The sequence below is a fragment of the Sorex araneus genome, chromosome 3 (assembly GCF_027595985.1).
Source record: "Sorex araneus isolate mSorAra2 chromosome 3, mSorAra2.pri, whole genome shotgun sequence".
Lineage (NCBI taxonomy): Eukaryota > Metazoa > Chordata > Mammalia > Eulipotyphla > Soricidae > Sorex > Sorex araneus.
The window spans coordinates 24,081,194-24,102,426 of NC_073304.1; the positions used below are offsets into that span (position 1 = coordinate 24,081,194).

The 21,233-nt window shown below is 46.9% G+C and overlaps 1 protein-coding gene across 1 annotated transcript; it reads left to right on the forward strand.

Moving 5' to 3' along the window:
- Window positions 1-221: 221 nt before the first annotated feature.
- NOXRED1 (NADP dependent oxidoreductase domain containing 1) lies at window positions 222-21,185 on the forward strand. Its single transcript, XM_055132552.1, has 6 exons — window positions 222-376; window positions 4,842-5,044; window positions 10,312-10,492; window positions 11,133-11,284; window positions 12,266-12,488; window positions 18,783-21,185. The coding sequence occupies exons 1-6, from the start codon at window positions 222-224 to the stop codon at window positions 18,958-18,960; spliced, it is 1,092 nt and encodes a 363-aa protein (XP_054988527.1). The 3' UTR covers window positions 18,961-21,185.
- The last annotated feature ends 48 nt before the right edge of the window (window positions 21,186-21,233 follow it).

Consider the following 21,233-nt stretch of genomic DNA (forward strand, 5'->3'; position numbering starts at 1 on the left):
ACCCCCCCTCCAAAAAAAAAAAAGAGAATGCCCCAAGACTAGCACTCAGAAGTGGGGTAGCTCTCCAAGTTCAGAAGCTGGACAGTAAGTGCCGTTGAACCCCACTCTCGATGGAACCCTGTGACTTGGCGCTGAGCCTGTTCTGCAGAGATCCCTCTCCCGGGACGGGGAGACGCATGCATCAGCGTCTGCCATTGTTTGCAGGAGATGGTGACTTAGAAATGGAACTGCTGGAGAACCTCAAGTCCCTGGAGTTTGATCATGGCATTCCAGAGGAAGACCGCAGCTTTCTGTGTCTGCGGCACCGCAGCCGGGGCCTGACGCTCAGCGGCTGTGCCCACGCCGTCTTCTTCTGCAAGCTCCTCTGCAATCTGAGGTGGGCAGGGTCTCTTGGACAGGGTGGGGTGGGGGTGCAGAGAATCCCGGGACTGCTTTGACTTCCTACTTGGGAGGGATCAGTTTGGTGGGGGGCAGGGAGAGTATGTCTTTCTACCTTTTCCAAGCCGTATGTGTGAAAGCTTCAGGAGTAAAATCTCCCACGTCCCCTGACTGCGTTATCTGTGGATTAAGCAGTGATTTACTTTTCTGTGGGAGGATCCATCCTTTTACTAATTTATTCATTCATTTACTGACTGAGATGACCATTGTGTCTACCACAGCTACTAATGACTAGCTACTCATTTCCTTTTTTTTGGTTTTGCTTTTTGGGTCACACCCGGTGATGCTCAAGAGTTACTCCTGGCTCTGCACTCAGGAGTTACTCCTGGCGGTGCTCAAGGGACCATACGGGATGCTGGGAATTGAACCTGGGTCGGCCGCATGCAAGGCAAACACCCTACCTGCTGTACTGTCGCTCCAGCCCCTAGCTACTCATTTCATAACCAATGGCTAAAATGGGGAGTGGGGGCTGGAGCGATAGCACAGCGGGTAGGGTGTTTGTCTTGGACACGGCCAACCCGGGTTCAGTTCCCAGCATCCCATATGGTCCCCTGAGCACCACCAATGGGTAATTCCTGAGTGCAGAACCAGGAGTAACCCCTGTGCATCGCCGGGTGTGACCCAAAAAGAAAAAAATAATAATAAAATAAAATGAGGAGGGATTTTAGAGGGTGGGGCAGGGAAGGAGGATAGCTAGTGGTGCTTAGGAGACAGCGCGGTACCCAGGGATCAAACCAGATGTTCCCCCATGCAAACATGTGCTCCAGCCTGTCCAGCCATCTCCCAGGGCCACGATTCCTTCTTTGGGGGGTGAACATACAGTTTAACTCTACTTCATAGGAAAGTCGTCTGAGACATTGGGATCCCTAGAACTCAGGGGACAAGATTCCAAATAAACCTGTTAAAGACACAACCTGTGCAGGCGTGTGGGACAACTGGCCGGCTTGTAAGGGCGCATAAACCTATTATTACTTCTGAGATGAGCTGTGAGAAACCAACAAATGAAACTTCCAGAAAGCATTTTTTTTTTTAAATTTTACTTAGTCACCAAGAAATTACAAAGCTATTCATGATTGGGCTTCAGGTACACAGAGTTTCAACACCAATCCCTTCACCTGTGTCCACTTCCCTCCACCAAAGCCCCACCACATTTGCTTCCCACCCTGTTTTTGCAAGAGGCACCTTAAGATATATAATAATATATATTATATAATACATGCAATATATTATATATAATATATATATATCGCTGGAGCAGTAGCACAGCTGGTAGGGCATTTGCCTTACACACAGCCAACGCAGGTTCGATTCCTCCGTCCCTCTCGGAGAGCCCAGCAAGCTACCAAGAGTATCCCACCCACACAGCAGAGTCTGGCAAGCTACCCATGGCGTATTCCATATGCCAGAAACAGTAACAACAAGTCTCACGATGGAGACGTTACTGGTGCCCGCTCAAGCAAATCGATGAACACTGCTACAGTGCGTAATTTTTTTTTTTTTTGCAATGTGTTTTACAGTACTGGTACTGATTGGGTTAGAAAACCTTTCTGACTCTCTCCCATTCCTTTCAGTTGAGAAAATGTGCGGCTTGGGACAAGGGAGTTAACTCAAAGGGCTGGAGTTCATGTCTAGCATGCACAGAGCCCTGGGTACAAGCGCCAGCACCCCCTGGGTCATTCTGGCACTGCCAGGCACAGCTCTGGCGGCCCCTAGCACAGGCTCCAAAACAAAAACAAAAATGGTGGGATGAATAATACTGGCGCTTGGCTGTCATGGGACTCACCTTGTTTGACCCCTCATACCACACGGTCAGTCCCCGGGGCACCACCAGTTACAGCCCTGGAGGCCTCAGCACTGCAGGCCCCCAGCAGGGCACACCGAGAGGGACCCCAGACAGCCTCAGCACCACTTGAGAGACACCTCCCCACAAAAAAAAAAAAAAATATATATATATATATATATATATATATATATATATATATAATGTAATCTGACAAAAGAAATAAAGCCACTTGGTTCCTAGCCGGGCAAAAATAAACAGGCTAGGATTGATAACGAAACATTTGTGCATCATTTAGAAGCAGGAGGAGGGGAGTGAGGAGTCAGGAGACAAATGCCTGGGTTTGCACACAGCCCGAGGTGAACGCCCTTGGGCCACGTAATTCAGTCAGACACTTCACTGCCAAGACAGGACTGGCCTCACTGTGCTGCTCTTTGAAGAAACTGCCTGGCCCCAGGGCTCGCTGCTTTCAGGGGTGAGGGAGTTGCCCGCAATTTACAGACGGGATCTCTGAAGCTCAGCGGCACAGCCACTAGGCCAGCGGCCCGTGGGCGTCTCTCCCCCAGGCGCACATCCGTCCTTCTCCACGGCACACGCGGTACTTCATAAGTGAGGGCCTCGGCTGTGGCCGATAATCCATCGTGGCCCACCAGAGCAGGAGAGACAAATGTGGACTCTGCCCATCCCCGGGGTGTGTTGGTGTCTGAAAGACGTTACAGGGAGAAACTGCGTGGAGAACTACTCTGAGAAACAGAACGGATTGTCTCAAGTATCTCAAGAAAAATAAAGGGGCCTTGAGACCCCAGCCGAGGTAGCCATGGGGTTACCGACTTCCTGATAAGGAGAAGACGCAGGGAAACCGGTCCTAGCCAGCTACTGGCACATGCTCAGTGCATCATAGAACCCTGACCTGGTTCCCCCCACAAAAAAAATTTTTTGACGGTGTGAGAACCCCAGAGTTTGCTTTTGATTTTGGTTTTCGGCCACACTCAGCTGTGCTCAGAGCTTACTCCTGGCTCTGCACTCAGGGATCACACCTGGTGGGCTTGGGACCATAGGGGATGCCAGGTATGAAACTACGGTCAGCTGCATGCACGACAAGCACCCTATCCACTGCCCACCCTATCTTTCCAACCCCGAGAACCTTAGAATCTTAAGACCTCAATTTTTATACAAAACTGAAGCAAGTATAGATGTAACAACATTTCAAAAAATGCTTTATGTATCCGGACTCGAGCGATAGCACAGCGGGTAGGCATTTGTCTTGCATGCGGCTGACCCGGGTTTGACTCCCCCCGTCCCTGTTGGAAAGCCCGGCAAGCTACTGAGTGTATCCCACCCACACGGCAGAGCCTGGCAAGCTACCCGTATTCGATATGCCAAAAACAGTAACAAGTCTCACAATGGAAACATTACTGGTGCCTGCTCCAGCAAATTGATGAACAATGGGAGGACAGTGCTACAGTGCTACAGTGCTTTATGTATCCAGAAGTCAGAATTTCTTCATCAAGGACCAACAGAACCCTTCTAGAACCAACAGTGAACCTTGGATCTTTTCTTGGTTTGCTTTGGGAGCTTCTGTGGCGCTCAGGTGGCCTTGCGATCAGTGGTGGGGGTCAACCTGGGAGCCCCATGCACGCCAATCAATTGCACCGTCATTCCAGTCCTTGGAGCCATCTCCCCGGGCTGAAAGAAAATCCTTGATCCTCAGTTTCCAGAGCCTGTTCTCTGTAAACCATCTACTCTAATCAGTCATCACTGGGAACCAGGTCTGCGTAGAACTGGAAGTGCAGGGACTAGAGAGATAGCACGGTGGGTAGGGCATTTGCCTTGCACGTGGTCGACCCGGGTTCAATTCCCAGCATCCCATATGGTCCCCCAAGTATCACCAGGAATAATTCCTGAGTGCATGATCCAGGAGTAACCCCTGTGCAATGCCGGGTGTGACCCAAAAAGAAAAAAAAAAAGAACTGGAAGTGCAAACTAGGAAGAGGACTTCTGTGGATGCTCACCTGGAGGGAGTGGGGGGGCATAGGAAACAGGGTGAAGGAGCTGTGTGCCCCAGGACTCCACTCTGCTGTGGAACATGGCTGTCCGCACGATGGCACCGAATCAAACTACCCAGCTTGTAGACCTGGGGTTGGAGAAAGCAGGGAAACACACACACACCATTCATGTAACTGAAAGAAACGTGCGTTTGAAAACGTTTGAGAAGCCAGAGCAAAAATATAATGGGGAGGGCGTTTGCCTTGCACGTAGCCAACAGGGTTCAATCCCTGGCACCTCATGTGGTCTGCTAAACACCACCAGGGGTGATTCCTGAGTGCAGAGCCAAGAGTCACCTCTGAGCATCACCAGGTTTGACCCCCAAACAAACAAAACACCACTCGAACATCTTTTGGTTCCTTGAGGGGGTCTGTTTCATTTTCCTAAGAATTCACTCGGGGGTAATGCCCCAGTGATGCTGGGTAAGTGGTCTGTAATGGGGGTGCCTCCTCTTGAGGGTGACGAGGGGCCACCAGGCTACCACGGTGAGGAGGTGAGAGAAGACAACGCCCGAAGTATACAGTCGGGACGAGCCCCGGGGTGCGCGCTGATGCACGTGTCTGTGCTTCTTCCGCAGAGAAACGCTGTATGAAATGCACGTTTCCAGGACTCTCTCTTCTGACAAGCTGGCAAACTCCGTGTCAGGAGAGAACAAGGGGCTGAAGGTGGGCATCATTGGAGGCGGCTCCCTGGGCAAGCAGCTGGCTCACGTGCTGCTTCGGCTGGTGCCCCTCTCTGCGGAGAGCCTGCGGATCTCCACTCGCCGGCCCGAGTCCCTGGGTGAGGAGCAGGCAGTGGAGGAAAGCGGGCGAGGGGTGGTTTTCCATGTTGATGAGGCCATTTGGGAGGGGTTCCTTGAAGGAGGAGCCAGGGGAGGCGGCGTGCTGAGCAGAGCTAGGAAGGGGGCTTTGTTTAGCCTGTTTCTTTAGAACAACTTTCCTCTCCCCCTCAACTTTTCACTTTCTATCTCTCCTCTCTGTGCCCTGGGTGAGAGTCTTTCTGGATCTCTGAGACAGAGAAGTGTTTCCCAGAGTCCCCTCTGGTGAGAATCGGTTGACTGGTTCCATACCTGGAGTTTTGTGCTTTTCTTCTTTGGGAGGTGCGGGGCAATGCCTGGTAGTGCTCAGGGGTTATTCCCAGCTTGTTGCTCAGAGGTCACTCCTGACCAGTGCTCAGGGCACAGCCTAGGGTACCTGGAAACTAAGCATGTGCTCTAGTTTGCATAATTCCCCCAGCCCTACCCTTGTGCCTCGCAAAAAGAACATAGACTGACATTTTTAAAGCAATGATGCCATTTACTAATCTTAGTGGGTAGAATTCGGAACAGTGGCTGCTTTGGGGAACACTGAGAAGGGGGTCCAGGGAGCTTTCTGGGAAGATGAAAATGTTCAATATCTTCTTTTTCCCTTTGAAAGTGTTCAGTATCTTGAGCAAGGTATGAGTGACATGGGTGTAGGCATTTGTCAAAACTCATTCAGCTGGGTCTGATATGTGACTCGAGGGGCAGAGCACATGCTTTGCCTGTTCAGGGCCCCGTGCTGGACCCTGGACACTGTGTGGTCCTCTTGAGCACCGTGAGCGGTGGCTTTGGTGCCTCTGAGCGTCACTGGGCCACAGCACTGCACCTGAGCACAGCTGGCGGTGGTCCTCACAAGGCGATAAAGCTCAAAGCTCAGATCCGTTGTACTTTATGGGGATTATAGTTCATCATAAAATATTTAACACAGACTATGCATATTTTAGAAAAGGACTCTATTGGGGAGCATTGAGATTTAGTGAAACGTCTTTGCTCTCATTTCCTCTGATTTTCAACTCTGTTTATATCAGTAGCTAAACTGCGGGGAGTCATTTATTTGATCAGGCTTTTTTTTTTTTTCAGTTAATGTGCCATGAGCATATTCTCTTATCATGACTCATGAGTTGTATAGTATTCTGATGTTTAGCAGTACCATCACTTACATAACTGTGCCTTATTTAGTCTGGCTTCCTTGGACATGTGTTTAAATAAACTACTAAGGGGGAGAGGGCAGTTAGGATAGGAAAGGAGTCCACTAGGACAGTGATAGTTAGGAATGATCACTGTGGACAAGAACTGAGCGCTGAAAGTAAGTCAAGGGATATATATGATAACCTTTTGGTATCTGTATTGCAAACCATAATGACCTAAAGTGGGGGAGGGGGAGAGATAGAGACAGAGACAGAGACAGAGACAGAGAGACAGAGAGAGAGACAGAGAGAGAGGACGTGTCTGTCATAGAGATAGACTGGGAGGTGAATTGGGGATACTGCTGCTGGGAACTGCACACTGGTGAAGGGATGGGTGCTGCAACATTGTATGACCGAAGGGATGGGTGCTGCAACATTGTATGACTGAAACCCAAGCAGGAACAACTTTGTAACTGTTTATCTCACTGTGATTTAATTAAATATATATATCACTTGTATCACTTGTAGTCCCGTTGATCTTCCATTTGCTCGAGCGTGCGCCAGTAACATCTCCATTTGTCCCTGTCGCGAGCTAGTGCAGCCCAATGATACCTGCTCGCTCCAGGAACAGAAAGAGCCTCAAATCATTCATTCAGAGATTTGACGAAGAAATCTGACCATCTGGTTGGAGGGCGGCCACAAGGTCTTGTCCCATGGAATCCAGTCTGTAACAGCTCTAGTCCAACGGTCGTCTCTGAATCGCATTACATGACTGGCCCATCTGATTTTTGATGCTTTGGCAAACGAGACAGCGTCCCTGGTTTTTGACCGTCGACGAAGGTCAGAACTCCAGATTCCTTCTCTCACTTGAGTGAGACATGATATTCCCACCATAGCTCTTTCCATTCCTCTTTGGGATACCCGAATAGCATTCTCATCCTGCTTGTGTAGGGCCCAGGTCTCCGAGGCATATGTTAGTGCAGGAAGAATGGTGGAATCGAAAAGATGTGCCCGGAGTCGGAGGTTCTTCGTTCTCTTAACCACCTCTTCGATGCTCTTGAATGCATTCCACGCTGCTCTCTTCCTCCTGCGCAGTTCTGGCACCAAGTCATTCCTCATGTTGATTTCTCGACCCAGGTACACATAGCTGCTGCATTCGGAGATGTTCGTTCCATTGAGAGCAAATAGAGCTTCAGGGACCAGTTCGTTTTTCATGAACATCGTCTTGTTGAGATTCAGCTGCAATCCAAAATATATATATATATTTTTAAAAACCCTGGGTCCTGCTTCATATGAGGCATTTGTTCCTCACTGGGATGCCAAGACACATCTCCATCTCCCAACCAGAGTTTTTGTTCTTATTTTGGTTCTGACTCCGTCATTCTACATAATCATTCTGGGATTATGTCTAGGTCCAGGTTCTTTCAATCTTTTTGTTTTGTTTCAGTTTGGGTGCTAGGGTTTGAATGCAGGGCCGCATACATGCTAAGCATGTGCTCCACCCCTGGGCTAGCTCACTGATCTGTTAACAGTATTCACTTTCTTTCTCAGTATTATCTCATTGCACAAATATTTTCTTTTATTCATCGGTTGAATATTTCAGTTTGTCTATTGAAACCAACATCCAGGTTAGTTGCAATTTGGGACTGTTACAAATAAATTAATATTGTGTATAAGTATTAAAATGAAAAAAAGTCTTGATTTTTTTGGGACAAACATTCTGGAGTTGAATGGCTGGCGATATAGTATTCTTGATTTTCAAAAAAATGCTTGTTATAATTTTTTTAATTTTCTGTAGATGTAAATTTTTAGCAATATTGTATTAAAATGCCCATTTTACTACACTCATCCATTCTGGGGATAATAATTATTGGTTTTTTTTATAACATTTTAATATGGCTTTAAAATTTGTTGTATTTCAATATGTCTTTTATTGATCACTAGAATAATTAAAAACTTTTGTAACTTTATTGTTAGATCCAGCGGTAGGGTGTTTGCCTTGCACATGGCTGACCCAGGTTCGATTCCTCCATCCCTCTCAGAGAGCCTGGCAAGCTACCGAGAGTATCCTGCCTGCACGGCAGAGCCTAGCAATCTACCCATGGTGTATTTGATATGCCCAAAACAGTAACAACAAGTCTCACGATGGAGATGTTACTGGTGCCCACTTGAGCAAATCGATGAGGAACAGGAAAACAGTGACAGTGATTATCTTTTTTCAGTTTTTCTCTTGAAAGGGCCTTTGGAGCCAGAGTGATAGTACAGAGAGTAAGGAACTTGCCTTGCACAAGGCCAGCACCACAAGTCCGCCAGAGTGATCCCTCACCACAGAGGCCGGAATAAGCCCTGAGCACTGCCGGGTGTGGCCAAACAAACAAACAAAAATTCTCATTGGTTTTTGAATGTATTTCTAGAGTAAAAATCCCTAGTCACCATTCTAGATAAATTCCATAAGTCTCACTAGAGAGGCTATGTTTATTATTTGGTTTTGTTTTCTGGCCACACTCCATGGTGATCAGGGCATACTTCTTGCTCTGTGCTTGGGGATCACTCCTAGCTCCTAAAGGGTGCTGGGGGTTGAACCCAGGTCAGCAAGTGCCCCATGAGCTGTGCTATCTCTCCAGCCTCAGGAAGGCTATGTTTATTACCAATAAAATTACAGTCTTAGAACATCACTGCTGTTATGAAAGAAAGTGTCTGTTAAAATGCTTAGCCTCAGCTTCTATGTACTAAGGGCCACACATGAGAGATAGTTAAATCTCACATCCTTTCCACTGTCTCACCTGCAAGTGTTCACATCTAACCTCAGCATCACATTTATCATTTCCCCGTGACAGAAAAACTGGCCTCCTCAATGTCTATATGATTGTCTTTCATTAATTCTTAAAGCACTCTACTGTTTTCAGTTCTGTGGTTGTTGTTGTTTTGGCGCCATACCCAGCAGTACTCAGAGTTTACTTCTGGATCAGCACTCAGGAATTACTCCTAGCTGGCTCAGAGGACCATATAGGGTGCCAGAGATCAAACCCGGGTCAGCCATGTGCAAGGCAAGAACTGGACCTGCTGTACTATCACTCAGGGCCCATTTTTTTCTCCTCCTCCTCCTCCTCCTCCCCCCTCCTCCTTCTTCTTCTTCTTCTTTTTTGGGTCACACCCAGCAGTGCACAGGGGTCACTCTTGGCTCTGCACTCAGGAATTACCCCTGGTGGTGCTCAGGGGACCATATGGGATGCTGGGAATCGAACCTGGGTTGGCCACATGCAAGGCAAACGCCCTACCTGCTGTGCTATCACTCCAGCCTCCCCCTCCCCCACACACACGTTTTTATTTTTAAAAATCACCCTCACAGTAAGTACGATCAAATAACTAAACACTGTTCTTCTGCAAACACACATTATCATCTTGTTCACATAATGTATCTCTGTCCCATGAAAGTGTATATACCTGGGGCCGGAGTGATAGTACAGCAGGTAGGGTGTTTGCCTTGCACGTGGCCGGCCATGGTTCAATCCCTGGCATCCCATATGGTCCCCCAAGCACCACCAGGAGTAATTCTTGAGTACAGAGCTAGGAGTAACCCCTGAGCATTGCCAGGTGTGACCCCAAAAGAAAAAAGTGCCTATTGAAATGTTTTGAAACGTTTCCCCACTCCTCCCAGCCTCTGCCCTCTGCCCCACTGCTCTCTTCATCTTTCCCACCAGTGCGAGCCAGCCAGCTGATCAGCATTGGTCCAGCCTCATAGCTCCCAAAGCAGCCATCTCATACCTGACTCAGAACTGGGAAAATCTCCCATAGTATGTAAAGTCCTTTATTATAGGACCCTTGACAAGCCTCTGGTAAATTGAGGCAGAAGACTTCTTTCTTACGTTTTTCACCCTCCTGCTGAAAGAACTCTAGAACGTTCTCACATGTGGTTTAAAAGAGAATTCTCTTGTGTCCAGCACCAGGGCAGCAGAGGCCCTCATGCCCTTAGCCAAGTGCCTCTGAGCATGGCAGGGTGGCTTTAGGGGTCACAAGGCAACAACACTTGAGCGGAAATCATTGCTACCATCTGCCTGTGCTTGACGTTAAGGTCACACTCCTTTGTTCTGTGTCTCTCTGTCTTCCTGTTTTCCCCCCAGATGAGCTCCAGAAACTGGGTGTCCAGTGCTTTTACCAGAACTCGAACCTGGTGCACTGGGCCAACCTGATCTTCCTTTGCTGCCTGCCGTCACAGCTGCCTAACATCTGTGTGGAGATCACCAACAGCCTGGAGAAAGCCTGCATCATCTACAGCTTTGTAGCAGCTGTCCCCGTCACCAGGTACCCGCAGAGATGCTCCAGCGTCCCTTTGCTGCTTCTGGTTCCCTCCCTGCCCTTTGGGTCTAGCCCCACCTCTTGGCGTTGAATGTTCCTGGGACCAGGTGGATATCCCTTCCTTCTCCTGTGGGGTGGGACAGGTGTTTTTTTGTTTTGCTTTGTGTTGGGGGTCATGCGCAGACTTAACTTCTAGCTCTGCACTCAGGGATCACTCCTGGAGGTGCTCAGGAAACCACAGGTGGATGCCAGGAATTAAACCCAGAGTGGCTGTGTGTGCAAGACAAGTGCCCTACCCACTGTCCTATCACATTGGCCCCATGACAGTTTCAATGCACAACTGAGTAGGGCCTTGCTTCACAGTTTGGAGGGAGACTCATGTTCTCCTCAAGCACTTATGGGAAGGGGAAACACCAGCATGAAAAGTGACACTGGTTGTCATGTGTAATTTTAACCCCGGGAGTCTGGCTCAGCGCCTGACATAAGTTGACTTACCATCTGTGTGTGTGAGGTCACTGGTTGAACACCCCAGCAGTCAGGAGTGGCCCCTGTGCAGACGGGGAGGCCGTGGTGTGGAGTCAATGCTCAGGTGGTTGCCGGGCCCCTGGCACTGAATCCCTGCCTGTCATGGCGGCTTTACTTCCAGGTTGAAACTTTTACTGAACCACAACAATGTCTTGCGGCCCCAATATCAGTGTCTCTCAGAAATGACTGACTTCTGGGGGTCCAATAAGGACATCTCTACGGCTCTCCAAGACCCTGTGATGCTTCAAGCCACCTGCCCCTACTGTTCTGCTGGTATGGCTCATCATATTTCTGGAACTTTTGTAAAGAATGACTTTACTCTTACTTAGCCCCTTGCTCTGTCTGTGTGTGTGTGTTTGGTGTGTGTGTGTGTGTGTGTGTGTGTGTGTGTGTTGCAGGTATGAGAAGATAAGTAGTAGGAGCTAGGCACATCTTTAACTATTTAGAAGAGCATACTATTTGTATGCCCAAGAGCCCATGATATTAGGGAAACACAAGCCAGATTCCTTGAACCCTTGAAGGATCATACTGAAGCCAGGAGGAAGTTATCTGTTCAAACCATGGAGGGGGTAAGTAACCTGTTCCAATAGTGTAGTCTTCCCTGGACTTTGGGCTGGAGTGATAAGACAGTGAGGAGGGCATTTGCCTTGCATGCAGCCAACCCGGGTTCGATTCCCAGCATCCCATATGGTCCACTGAGCACCACCAGGGGTGATTCCTGAGTGTAGAGCCAGGAGTAACCCCTGAACATTGCCAGGTGTGACCCAAAAAGCAAAACAACAACAACAACAACAACAACAAGCCAAGGACTGCTCTAGAAGTAATGCTTTTGTCATTTGCATTATCTGCCGTATCCCCTCGTGATCCTCTGGGGGTGGGCTCCCCAGGAGCCCTCACCGCCTGATGTGTTAGAAAGGGCTCTTGGGGCTGGAGAGATAGCACAGCGGGTAGGGCGTTTGCCTTGCACGCGGCCGACCCGGGTTCAAATCCCAGAATCCCATATGGTCCCCTAAGCACGGCCAGGGGTAATTCCTGAGTGCAGAGCCAGGAGTGACCCCCCCCCAAAAAAAAAAGAAAGGGCTCTTGTGGGTTCTGGGATGAGCAAGAAGTGCTAGTTTACCCTTGTCATCTGAAACTCAGATGACAAGACGGCCTTGGAAGAAAGGTGCTTGTCACCCGGGTCTGGAGATTTGTCTTTAGGTTCCTGCCAGCCTTGCTGGAGGTGCTCACTGGGATTTCCCTGTTGGCCTGTAGGGGGAATAACCCTCAACCCCAAATGGCTGGAGTGCGTGATCTACGCACTCATCAACAGCTGCTTTGGGGAGAACATCTTCTACCGCCAAGTGCTGCTGCTGCTGAATAAAGTGTTCCTGTCTGTGCACGGCAAGGCCTGTGGGCAAGACCAGAAAACCTGCCCCACATTCCAGCTTCAGGACCTTGTCAGCAAGGTCTATGCCGAGAACATGTCTCAGAAGAGGTAAGTAGGGGCTGCAATAGGACAGGGGGTAGCCACTTGGCCCTGCACACGGCTGACTGAGGCTTGATCCCCAGCACCCCATATGGTCCCCCACGCCCTCCAGGAATGATCCCTGAGCACAGAGTCAGGAGTAAGCCCTGAACATCACTGGGTGTGGCCTACTCCCACCCTACCCCCTGAACAAATTGTAAGTCCGTCAAGAAGCTGGATAGGACCAGGGCTAAGGTGCCTGCCTTGCTTGCAACTAACCCAGATTCCATCCCTGGCACCACATGGTCCCTGAGCACTGCTAGGTGTGACTCTGTAGGCTCTTGAGCACTGTTGGGGCGGTTCTGATGGTTCCTGGTACCACAGGGCCCAAGTTGCACCACATTCTTGGGCCCTCACCTTGAACCATGGACCCAGTTGGCCAAGAATTGCTGACCCCGGGCACACTGAGTACCCCTCGGGAGGCCCTAGGAAACAAATCAAAACCAAAATCCCAGCTAGGAGGGAAAGGGGTGCTTCCTCTACCCCACAGATTGCACCCCACACACTTCCTCTCTCAACTTCCAGCTTTTTCACTGGTATCAAGGATCTTCCATGCAGGCATGTGCTCTGCCTCGGAACCACCTCCCTGGTTCTTTATATCTGGAACACAGCTCACGTGGTAGAGCCAACGCCGAGCATAGTGAGGCTCTAGCTGCTTCTCTCCCAGGCATTCCCCCCACCCCTGAACCCTGCAGACATGTGGGGGTGGGCCTGACTCCAAAAATAAATTTTGCTGGAGGTGGCCCCTATGAAAAAGAATGGAGAGGGGGAGTTTGTATATGTCATTTTTTAAATCTCTGCTTCGACACAAATGCATTTATGTTATCATCTTATAATGTACTTAGTGCATTTTAATGTAGTTTGGAAACCCAGGGACTCTCCACACTGATTTTCTGGAAACCGGCCTCCATTGGTGCAACCACTGCCTAGGCATCACTTGGCTCTGTTCATAAAACACATTTGATGCTTTTATTTTATATCCTCTTTATAGTCATGGAGTTCTTCTCGGCCCCAATTTTTGCACAAAGGGCTGCTTTGAAGATTCCCTTCCTAGATCGGAGGCTGTATCTATTCTGTTTGTTAGGCAGTGTTCCCAAATTGCTTCTCAGAAACATGCCGCTTGCTGGGATGTAGCTTAACAGCAGAGATAAACTTCCCCAGTCACACACACACACACACACACACACACACACACACACACACACACACACATGTAACACTGTAGCACTGTTGTCCCGTCCCATTGTTCATCGATTTGCTCAAGCAGGCACCAGTAACATCTCCATCGTGAGACTTGTTGTTACTGTTTTTGGCATATCAAATACACCATGGGGAGCTTGCCGGGCTCTGCCGTGCGGGCGGGATACTCTCAGTAGCTTGCCAGGCTCTCTGAGAGGGACAGAGGAATCGAACGCCAGTCGGCCACGTGCAAGGCAAACGCCCTGCCAGCTGTGCTATCGCTCCAGTCCACACACATATGTAAAACTCATTATGTGAGTTTCTACAAATAGAGAATGGACCTTACATTTCTCTATAGCTTGATCAATTTTTAAAGATCAATTTTTAAAACTTGTGTGTGTGTGTGGATTGGTGGGTAGGAAACCCGGCTGTGTTCAGAGGATTGTTGAGCAACCCTTACGTTGCTCAGAGAACCATAGTGGTTTGCCTCAAGTAAGGCACATGCTTATGATGTATTATCTCTTTGGCCCAAGATCATTTTTTCTTTCTTTCTTTTTTTAATCACTTTGAAATTGCTAAGCTTTCATGATCAGTTTCAGGCATGCAGTGTTTCAACACCAGTCCCTTCACTAGTGTCACTTCCTTCCAACAATACCTCCCCAACCCTCATTTTCCTCCTATTTGTTTTTGGAGGCCACACCCAGAAGTATTCAGGGTTTACTCCTGGCTCTGTGCTCAGGGATCACTCCTGGCAGGACCCAGGGGACCATATGTAGTACCAGGGATTGAACCTAGGTCTGTCGCATTCCAGAAGGAGCCCTACCTGCCATCCCTACCTGCCATACTAACACTCTGGCCCCCAAAGATCAAAAGACTGTTTTAACCACACACAGCAGTGCCCAGGGTTTACTCCTGGGTCTGTGCTCAGGGATGACCCCTGGCAGGCTCCAGGGGACTATATGGGATGCTGGGGGTTCAAACCCAGGCTGAGGGGCTGGAGCGATAGCACAGTGGGTAGGGCATTTGCCTTGCACAGTGCCAACCCAGGTTTGATTCCCAGCATCCCATATGGTCCCCTGAGTAACACTAGGAGTAATTCCTGAGTGCAGAACCAGGAGTAACCCCTGTGCATCACCGGGTTTGACCCCAAAAAGAAAACAAGACAAAACAAACAAACAAAAACAAAACCCAGGTTGACAGCATGCAAAGCAAGTACACCATCTGCTATACTATCACTCTGGCCCTCGACAAAAAAAAAAAAAAAATTAAGAGCCTAAATAAATAGGGCAGGGGCTTAGAGTACCTGCCTTGCAAGAAAGAGTATGGCCACGTTTAAGTTCCTGACATTGATGTGGGTGTGCAAGCCTGACAGCCTTGTTCTTGAGCCTGGCAGTTCTGCTGTATGCCACCCCTGACGTTGGAAAGCATTTGGGGTGGGGAGGGAGGGTGGGGGCAGGGAATGATCGTTTTCATTTTTAATCATCTAGAAGGGAAAAATGGTTTTCCTGATTGCTGTGACTTCCATATCTAACTAAATTCACTGGTCACTGCTCAACCCTTTCCTCCTTGGTTTACTGAATATGTCAGACTCCTTGTAGCAATCTCTCCTCTAGGTTTGCCTGATAGCCTTCAGTCTTCCCTTTCTTCCTGTCTCTCGGGTCCTTCTCTGCCAATTTCTCTCCTTTGCCAGGCCTCTGTCCCTGTCTTTTTTTCATACTTCCTTCTTGGGTCTTCTTTCCTGATTCAGAGATTGAGGGTGCTCTGTTTATGCCTAGTGTACCTTTCTCTCTTTTTTTCTCTTCTCTCCATCATATATGGGGGTCTCCACTAGGCACTGCATATGGTCCACAGCACTGCCAGGCATGGTCCCTGAGCGTAGCGGAATAGCCCCCAACACCACAGGGAACTCCACCCCAAATTAAAGTTTAGAGATATTCACATGTAGTTGCTAAGAAATAATGCATTTATTTACCTAGTTACCCCCAATGGTGCAAATATATTAAATATATATTAAAACTTCAGTGCAGCATCACAACTGGGATATTGTTTACAATACTGTCAAGATACAGAGCAGCTGTATTACGCTACTCCCCAAGGGATTCTTCATGATCCCTGCAGCCACTAATCTAGTTTCTGTTTCGATAGTTTTGTCATTTCAAGAATGTTGTATAGGGGCTGGAGTAACAGTAAGGTAGTAAGGTAAGGTAGGGTGCTTGCCTTGCACGTGGCCGATCTGGGTTCCATCCCTGGCAACCCAAATGATTCCTTGAGTCCTGCCAGGAGTGAGTCCTGAGTGTAGAGCCAAGAGCAAGCCCTGAACATTGCCAAATATGCCCCCCATGCAAACAAATGAACAAACAAAAAGAATCATATAGAACTGAAAAAATCTATCATGTCACTTTTAGATTTGGCCTTTTTTCAATAAGCATAATTCTCTGGAGTTTTGTCCAGGTTTCTGACTGTATCAGTGTAGCCATAGTTGGCTTAGCCATTGACCTTATTCAGCCATTTATCGTGCATGGGTTGTTTCTAGTTTGTTTGTTTTTTTTACTATTATGAACAAAATTTCTATGAATACTCACGCACAGGTAATTTTATGCAGACATAAGTTTTCATTTCTCTGGGACAAATACTCAGGAATGCAATTACTAGCTCATGTGATAATTAAATGTTTAACTTTTTAAAAAGACATTGCCAAACTGGTTTTTTTTTAATCTTAAGACATCTGTTGAATTTTTCCATCCAAGTTTGTCTCTCCACTAATTCAGTCTTCAATTCCTCAGCATTTTGTAATTTTTGCTTTGCAAGTCTTTCCAAGGATTATTAAATTGACCCTTTAGTGTTTCTTCTTGTGTGACTGGAACTACATCTTTAATTCTGGCACCTGAGTTCACTGCTGTACATAGTAATACAATTGGTATTTGGATGCTTATTTTGTGTTCAGCAACATTTCTAAATTTATTAGTTCTAGGAGATTTTCTGTAGCTTACTTGGGATTTTCTACACCAAAAATCATCATCATCATTATCATCATCATCATCATCATCATCATCATCATCATCATCCTGTTGATCGTCGATTTTCTCAAGTGGTCTCAGTAACATCTCCATTCATTCCAGCCTTGAGATTTTAGAAGCCTCTTGTTAGTCGTCCTTCCCAATGGTGCCACATTGGAGGCTCTTTCAGGGTCAGGGGAATGAGACCCATCATTGTTACTGGTTTGGTCATATGAATATGCCACGGGGTGTTTGCCAGGCTCTCCCATGCAGGTAGAAAACTCTTGGTAGCTTGCCAGGTTCTCTGAAAGGGAGAAGTAGGCTATAAGAAGACAGCCAGATGCGGGGGCAAGAGACTCTTCGTCACTCTCTTCTGGAAGCTTGGTTTTATACTCTCTGGATGTTGGCAGTTGATGGGATTACATGGCTCGAGATGGGGGGGGGGGGGCAGTTTCTGGATGTGACCACCTAGCTACTGGAAAATGGGGGGTCTGGGCAGAAGAGGCCCAGTCCCAATCCAAGCAGGCTTGGAGATCTCAGTCTCGGATTCCACACACCTGGGTTCCTCTGCCAGTTCCTTCATGTGTGAGGCTCATCCAAAAATCATGTCATCTATAAATAGGGATGTTTCATTTATTTCATCTTTACCAATCTATATGCCTTTTTTTGCTGCACTGGCTACAATTTCTAACACTGTGTGGAGAAAGATTTCCTGACCTTACTCCTGATCTTTAAAACACTACAACTGTTTAAATGCTGTGTGTGTGTGTGTGTGTGTGTGTGTGTGTATTATGGTACTGGGGATTAAATCCAGCACCTCACACAGTTATGTATGTCTTCTATCACTAAGCCACATATCTGGGCCCAGATTTTGTTGTTGTTGGTTTGGGGGCCTTACCCGGCAGTGCTCAGGATTTACTGACAGCTCTGTGCTCAGGGATCACTCGTAGCTGTCCATGTTCAGAGACCATGTGTCATGCCAGGGACTGAATTAGGACAAGGCAAGACAAGCAACCTACCCTCTGTTCTGTCTCTCTGACCCTTGGACCCATTTTTTAGCTTTTCAACTTGATATATGCTACAAATACTTAATATAGCCCTGTTTTAATGTTGCATATTAAGATCTACCTCTTTCCCTATACAGATGAAGAGTAAACATTGATCGATTGATTGGACTTTTGAGTCACAGCTAGCAATGCTCAGGGATTACTCTGGGCTCTGCACTCAGGAATTACTCTTGCCAGTGCCTGGGGGACCATATGGGATGGGATTCTGGGGATCGAATCTGGGTTGGCTGCATGCAAGGTCAGTGCCCTACCTGCTGCACTATTGGTCTGGCCCAAACATAATTTTTTTTAAAGAGGCTATTGTAAAAGAAATGAGATTTGTGTCTATGATCCTCATTGGTATTCTCTTTGGTATTCAAGGAAACTAAGAAAAAAGAATGTCAATATCATTACTATAATTATTCTCTCTCTCTCTCTCAATTTCACAAATATACTTAGTGAAATGTACATAGGCTTGAACTGGGCCAGAGAAATAGTACAGGGATGGAGATGCTTGCCTTACATAGGCTGGCCTGGGTTCGATCCCCACCACCACATGGTCCCTTTTGCATTGCTGGAAGCAACCCGTGGGCACAGAACTGGGAATGGCCCTCAGCAACACTGTGTAGCCCAGAAACCCAACCCTTTCCCCAAAAGTAAGAGACTTTCCAAGTACAATTAAGTTCACATTCTGAATAGTTACAAATGAAATTTTTTTATTTAACTATGCATTTTAGTTGACATAAAAATTCCAAGGGGAGAAAAACTCTTTAAAAAAATAACATTTCTCTTTATCTGTGCCACACTCAGTGATGCTCAGTGTTTACTCCTGGTTCTGCACTCAGGAATCACTCCTGGTAGGCTCTGGGGACCATTTGGGGTACTGGGGATCAAACCGGCAGATCAAACTGGCAGCATGCATGGCAGACACCCAACTCGCTGTACTATCTCTCCAGCCTGGAGAAAATCTTACTTGAGAGGCAAATAACAGTTTTGAAACAGACTCTTATACATGTATACCCTTATTTTTTCCCCCTCTCCAGCCCTTTCCCTGTGTTTGATCTGACTGCAGTACAGCTCAAGGAGACACCCCTGACCCAAGCTCTTTCTCGCAGTGAAGTTCTCCGGGACCATCTGAACTATACCTATTGCCACTTATTCGGCATCTCCCTAAGCAGAGCACACCAGCCAGTGGAGTCCAAGGGTGCTCCATGCCCGTAAGAGAAGAGACTTGGGGAATGAGGACTGTTTCTTCTCCACGAATCAACTCGACATTGGCTGTGCCCTGACAACTGATCGTAACTGATAATGACAGTCACTATATTTGCCCTGCGTTAGGTATTAAAGAACTAGAAAACTCTACTAGTTGTTCTTTAGTATTATGTAAACAAGAATTCTCTTACCGTGGTATCTTTCTGTATTGCCTGGATTTGGGAAACAACGAAATAAAACTACACAACCTGATGCATTTAAATAATCTACTCCCTGAGGAAGTCAATACAGATTATTTCTCCCACAATTATATTCAATAACTTATAATGTGGGCTGGAGTGATAGTACATTGGGTAGAGCACTTGCCTTGCATGTAGTCAGCCTGGGTTCCATCCCTGGTGTCCCATATGGTCCACTTCACCAGCTGGAAGTGATCCCTGGGCTCAGAGCCAAGAGTAAACCCTGAGCATGGCCAGGTGTGGCCCAAAAACCCAAACAGAGTTATAATGTTTTTATGAGACATTTACATTCTTCTGCTTCTTTTCCAGTCTCCATATGCAGTTGATAAATGATACAGCTCGATTTTACTACCATTTTTGATAGAATAGTAAACGGATAATATCAAATGAATTTACTCACTTAAGCAATATTTGACTATTATACTATTCTTACTTAAAGATATTCTATTTATATCATTTTGACTTATAGAACCACTTAAAAATCACTGGCATTTATACCAAATAGCTAAAAAAGCCACTGTGCAAGATATACATTTCATCCCTCTGGAGCAAGTGTACTGCCTTTATGCTTTGCTAATACTTTAAGTGAATCGTAATAGTGTAGAAACTAATAGAAATCTCATCGAGTTGAAAAAGGATGTCACTATAACCGTTGTTTACTGATTGCAAAAGAGATTTTTTTTTCTTTTAGTTTTCCAGGCCAGTGCTGGGGGCAGAGAGAAGAGGGTGGAGTATTAGGGCTACACCTGGTGTTTGGGTGGCCATACAGTGTCAGGGACTGAACCCAAAAGTCTAACACATGTAAGGAACATTCTCTACCACTTGAGTTCCCTCTCCACTAACCCCTAAAGTGCTTGTGAACAAAGCCATTCATTCGCTCTGCATGTAAATCCTCATCATTTTAGGTTACTCGTTTACATTTTGCCTTTGCATATTTGTTTGTTAGACTGATTTGATGGCATGTGGCTGAGTGCTTTGAGAAAAATTTGTTAGTCAAATTTGGGAAGAAAATTAAATTTATCATCAGATATTGACACTGGACACAAATGCTAATTTGAGGCCCTGTTCCCCTCTCAGCAGCAGCACGTAGTGGTTTCTGTTGACTACTCAGGTGCAGGGAACTGAATGGGGGCGTTTCTGTCCTCCTGGATTAGAGTGGCCCGAGAGTGAGTTCTGGGATAAAGCAGGGAGATGGGGAAGAAGAAGAATGGTTCAGCCTGGAAGACTATAGGGAAACTAGAATTATTCAAGCAACACAAAGAATTTTATCATTTCTCTTGAAATGGTAATTAACTTTGAAAAGTTACTCATGGGTAAAATTTGGCCTGAGCTCATTTGTTTTTGTTCCTTTTTTTTTTCTTTTTGGGTCACACCTGGCAATGCACAGGGGTCACTCCTGGCTCATGCACTCACGAATTACCCCTGGTGGTGCTCAGGGGACCAGATGGGATGCTGGGAATTGAACCAGGGTCGGCCGCGTGCAAGGCAAATGCTCTATCCGCTGTGCTATTGCTCCAGTCCCTGTGTTTGTTCTTTTGGGGGCCACATCCACTGGTGCCTAAAGGTTACTCCTGTCTCAGAATGCTGAGGAATCACTCCTGGCAGAGCTTGAAGGATCCCGCAGTAGTGGGAATCAAAATTGGGCCTTCTGCATGCAAAGCACATGTTTCAGTCTATTGATCTGTCTTTCTGGCCTTAGTCTGGGTTATATTTAATACAGTCTGGAAAACGCTACATAAAAGAGTCCTATAAGCAAACTCAGACTCAACTCCATAGTCAATAGTATTTCTGTAAACTAGGCTTTTTATAAAATAAACATAAATCAAAACAATTTAAAAAATTTTTTCTCTGGTACTAAAGGGGAAAAAGGGAACTCATCTTTTCATTTTTTTAATTTTAAAAAAATGTATTTAAACACTTTGGTTCACAAAGTTGTCATAATACAGTTGTTTTAGGCATTCAATGTTCCAACACCAATCCCACCACCAGTGTGACCTCTCCCCCATCCCCAAGCCTGTCCCCTTGGCAAGCACAAAATCATTT

Excerpts from the sequence above, each read along its gene's own strand:
- NOXRED1 (XM_055132552.1), top strand. The coding sequence starts at position 222 with ATGGAACTGCTGGAGAACCTCAAGTCCCTGGAGTTTGATCATGGCATT. Across the intron at positions 5,045-10,311 it reads TCGCCGGCCCGAGTCCCTGG|ATGAGCTCCAGAAACTGGGT; the intron begins GTGAGGAGCAGG and ends TTTTCCCCCCAG. Across the intron at positions 12,489-18,782 it reads GAGAACATGTCTCAGAAGAG|CCCTTTCCCTGTGTTTGATC; the intron begins GTAAGTAGGGGC and ends CCCCCTCTCCAG.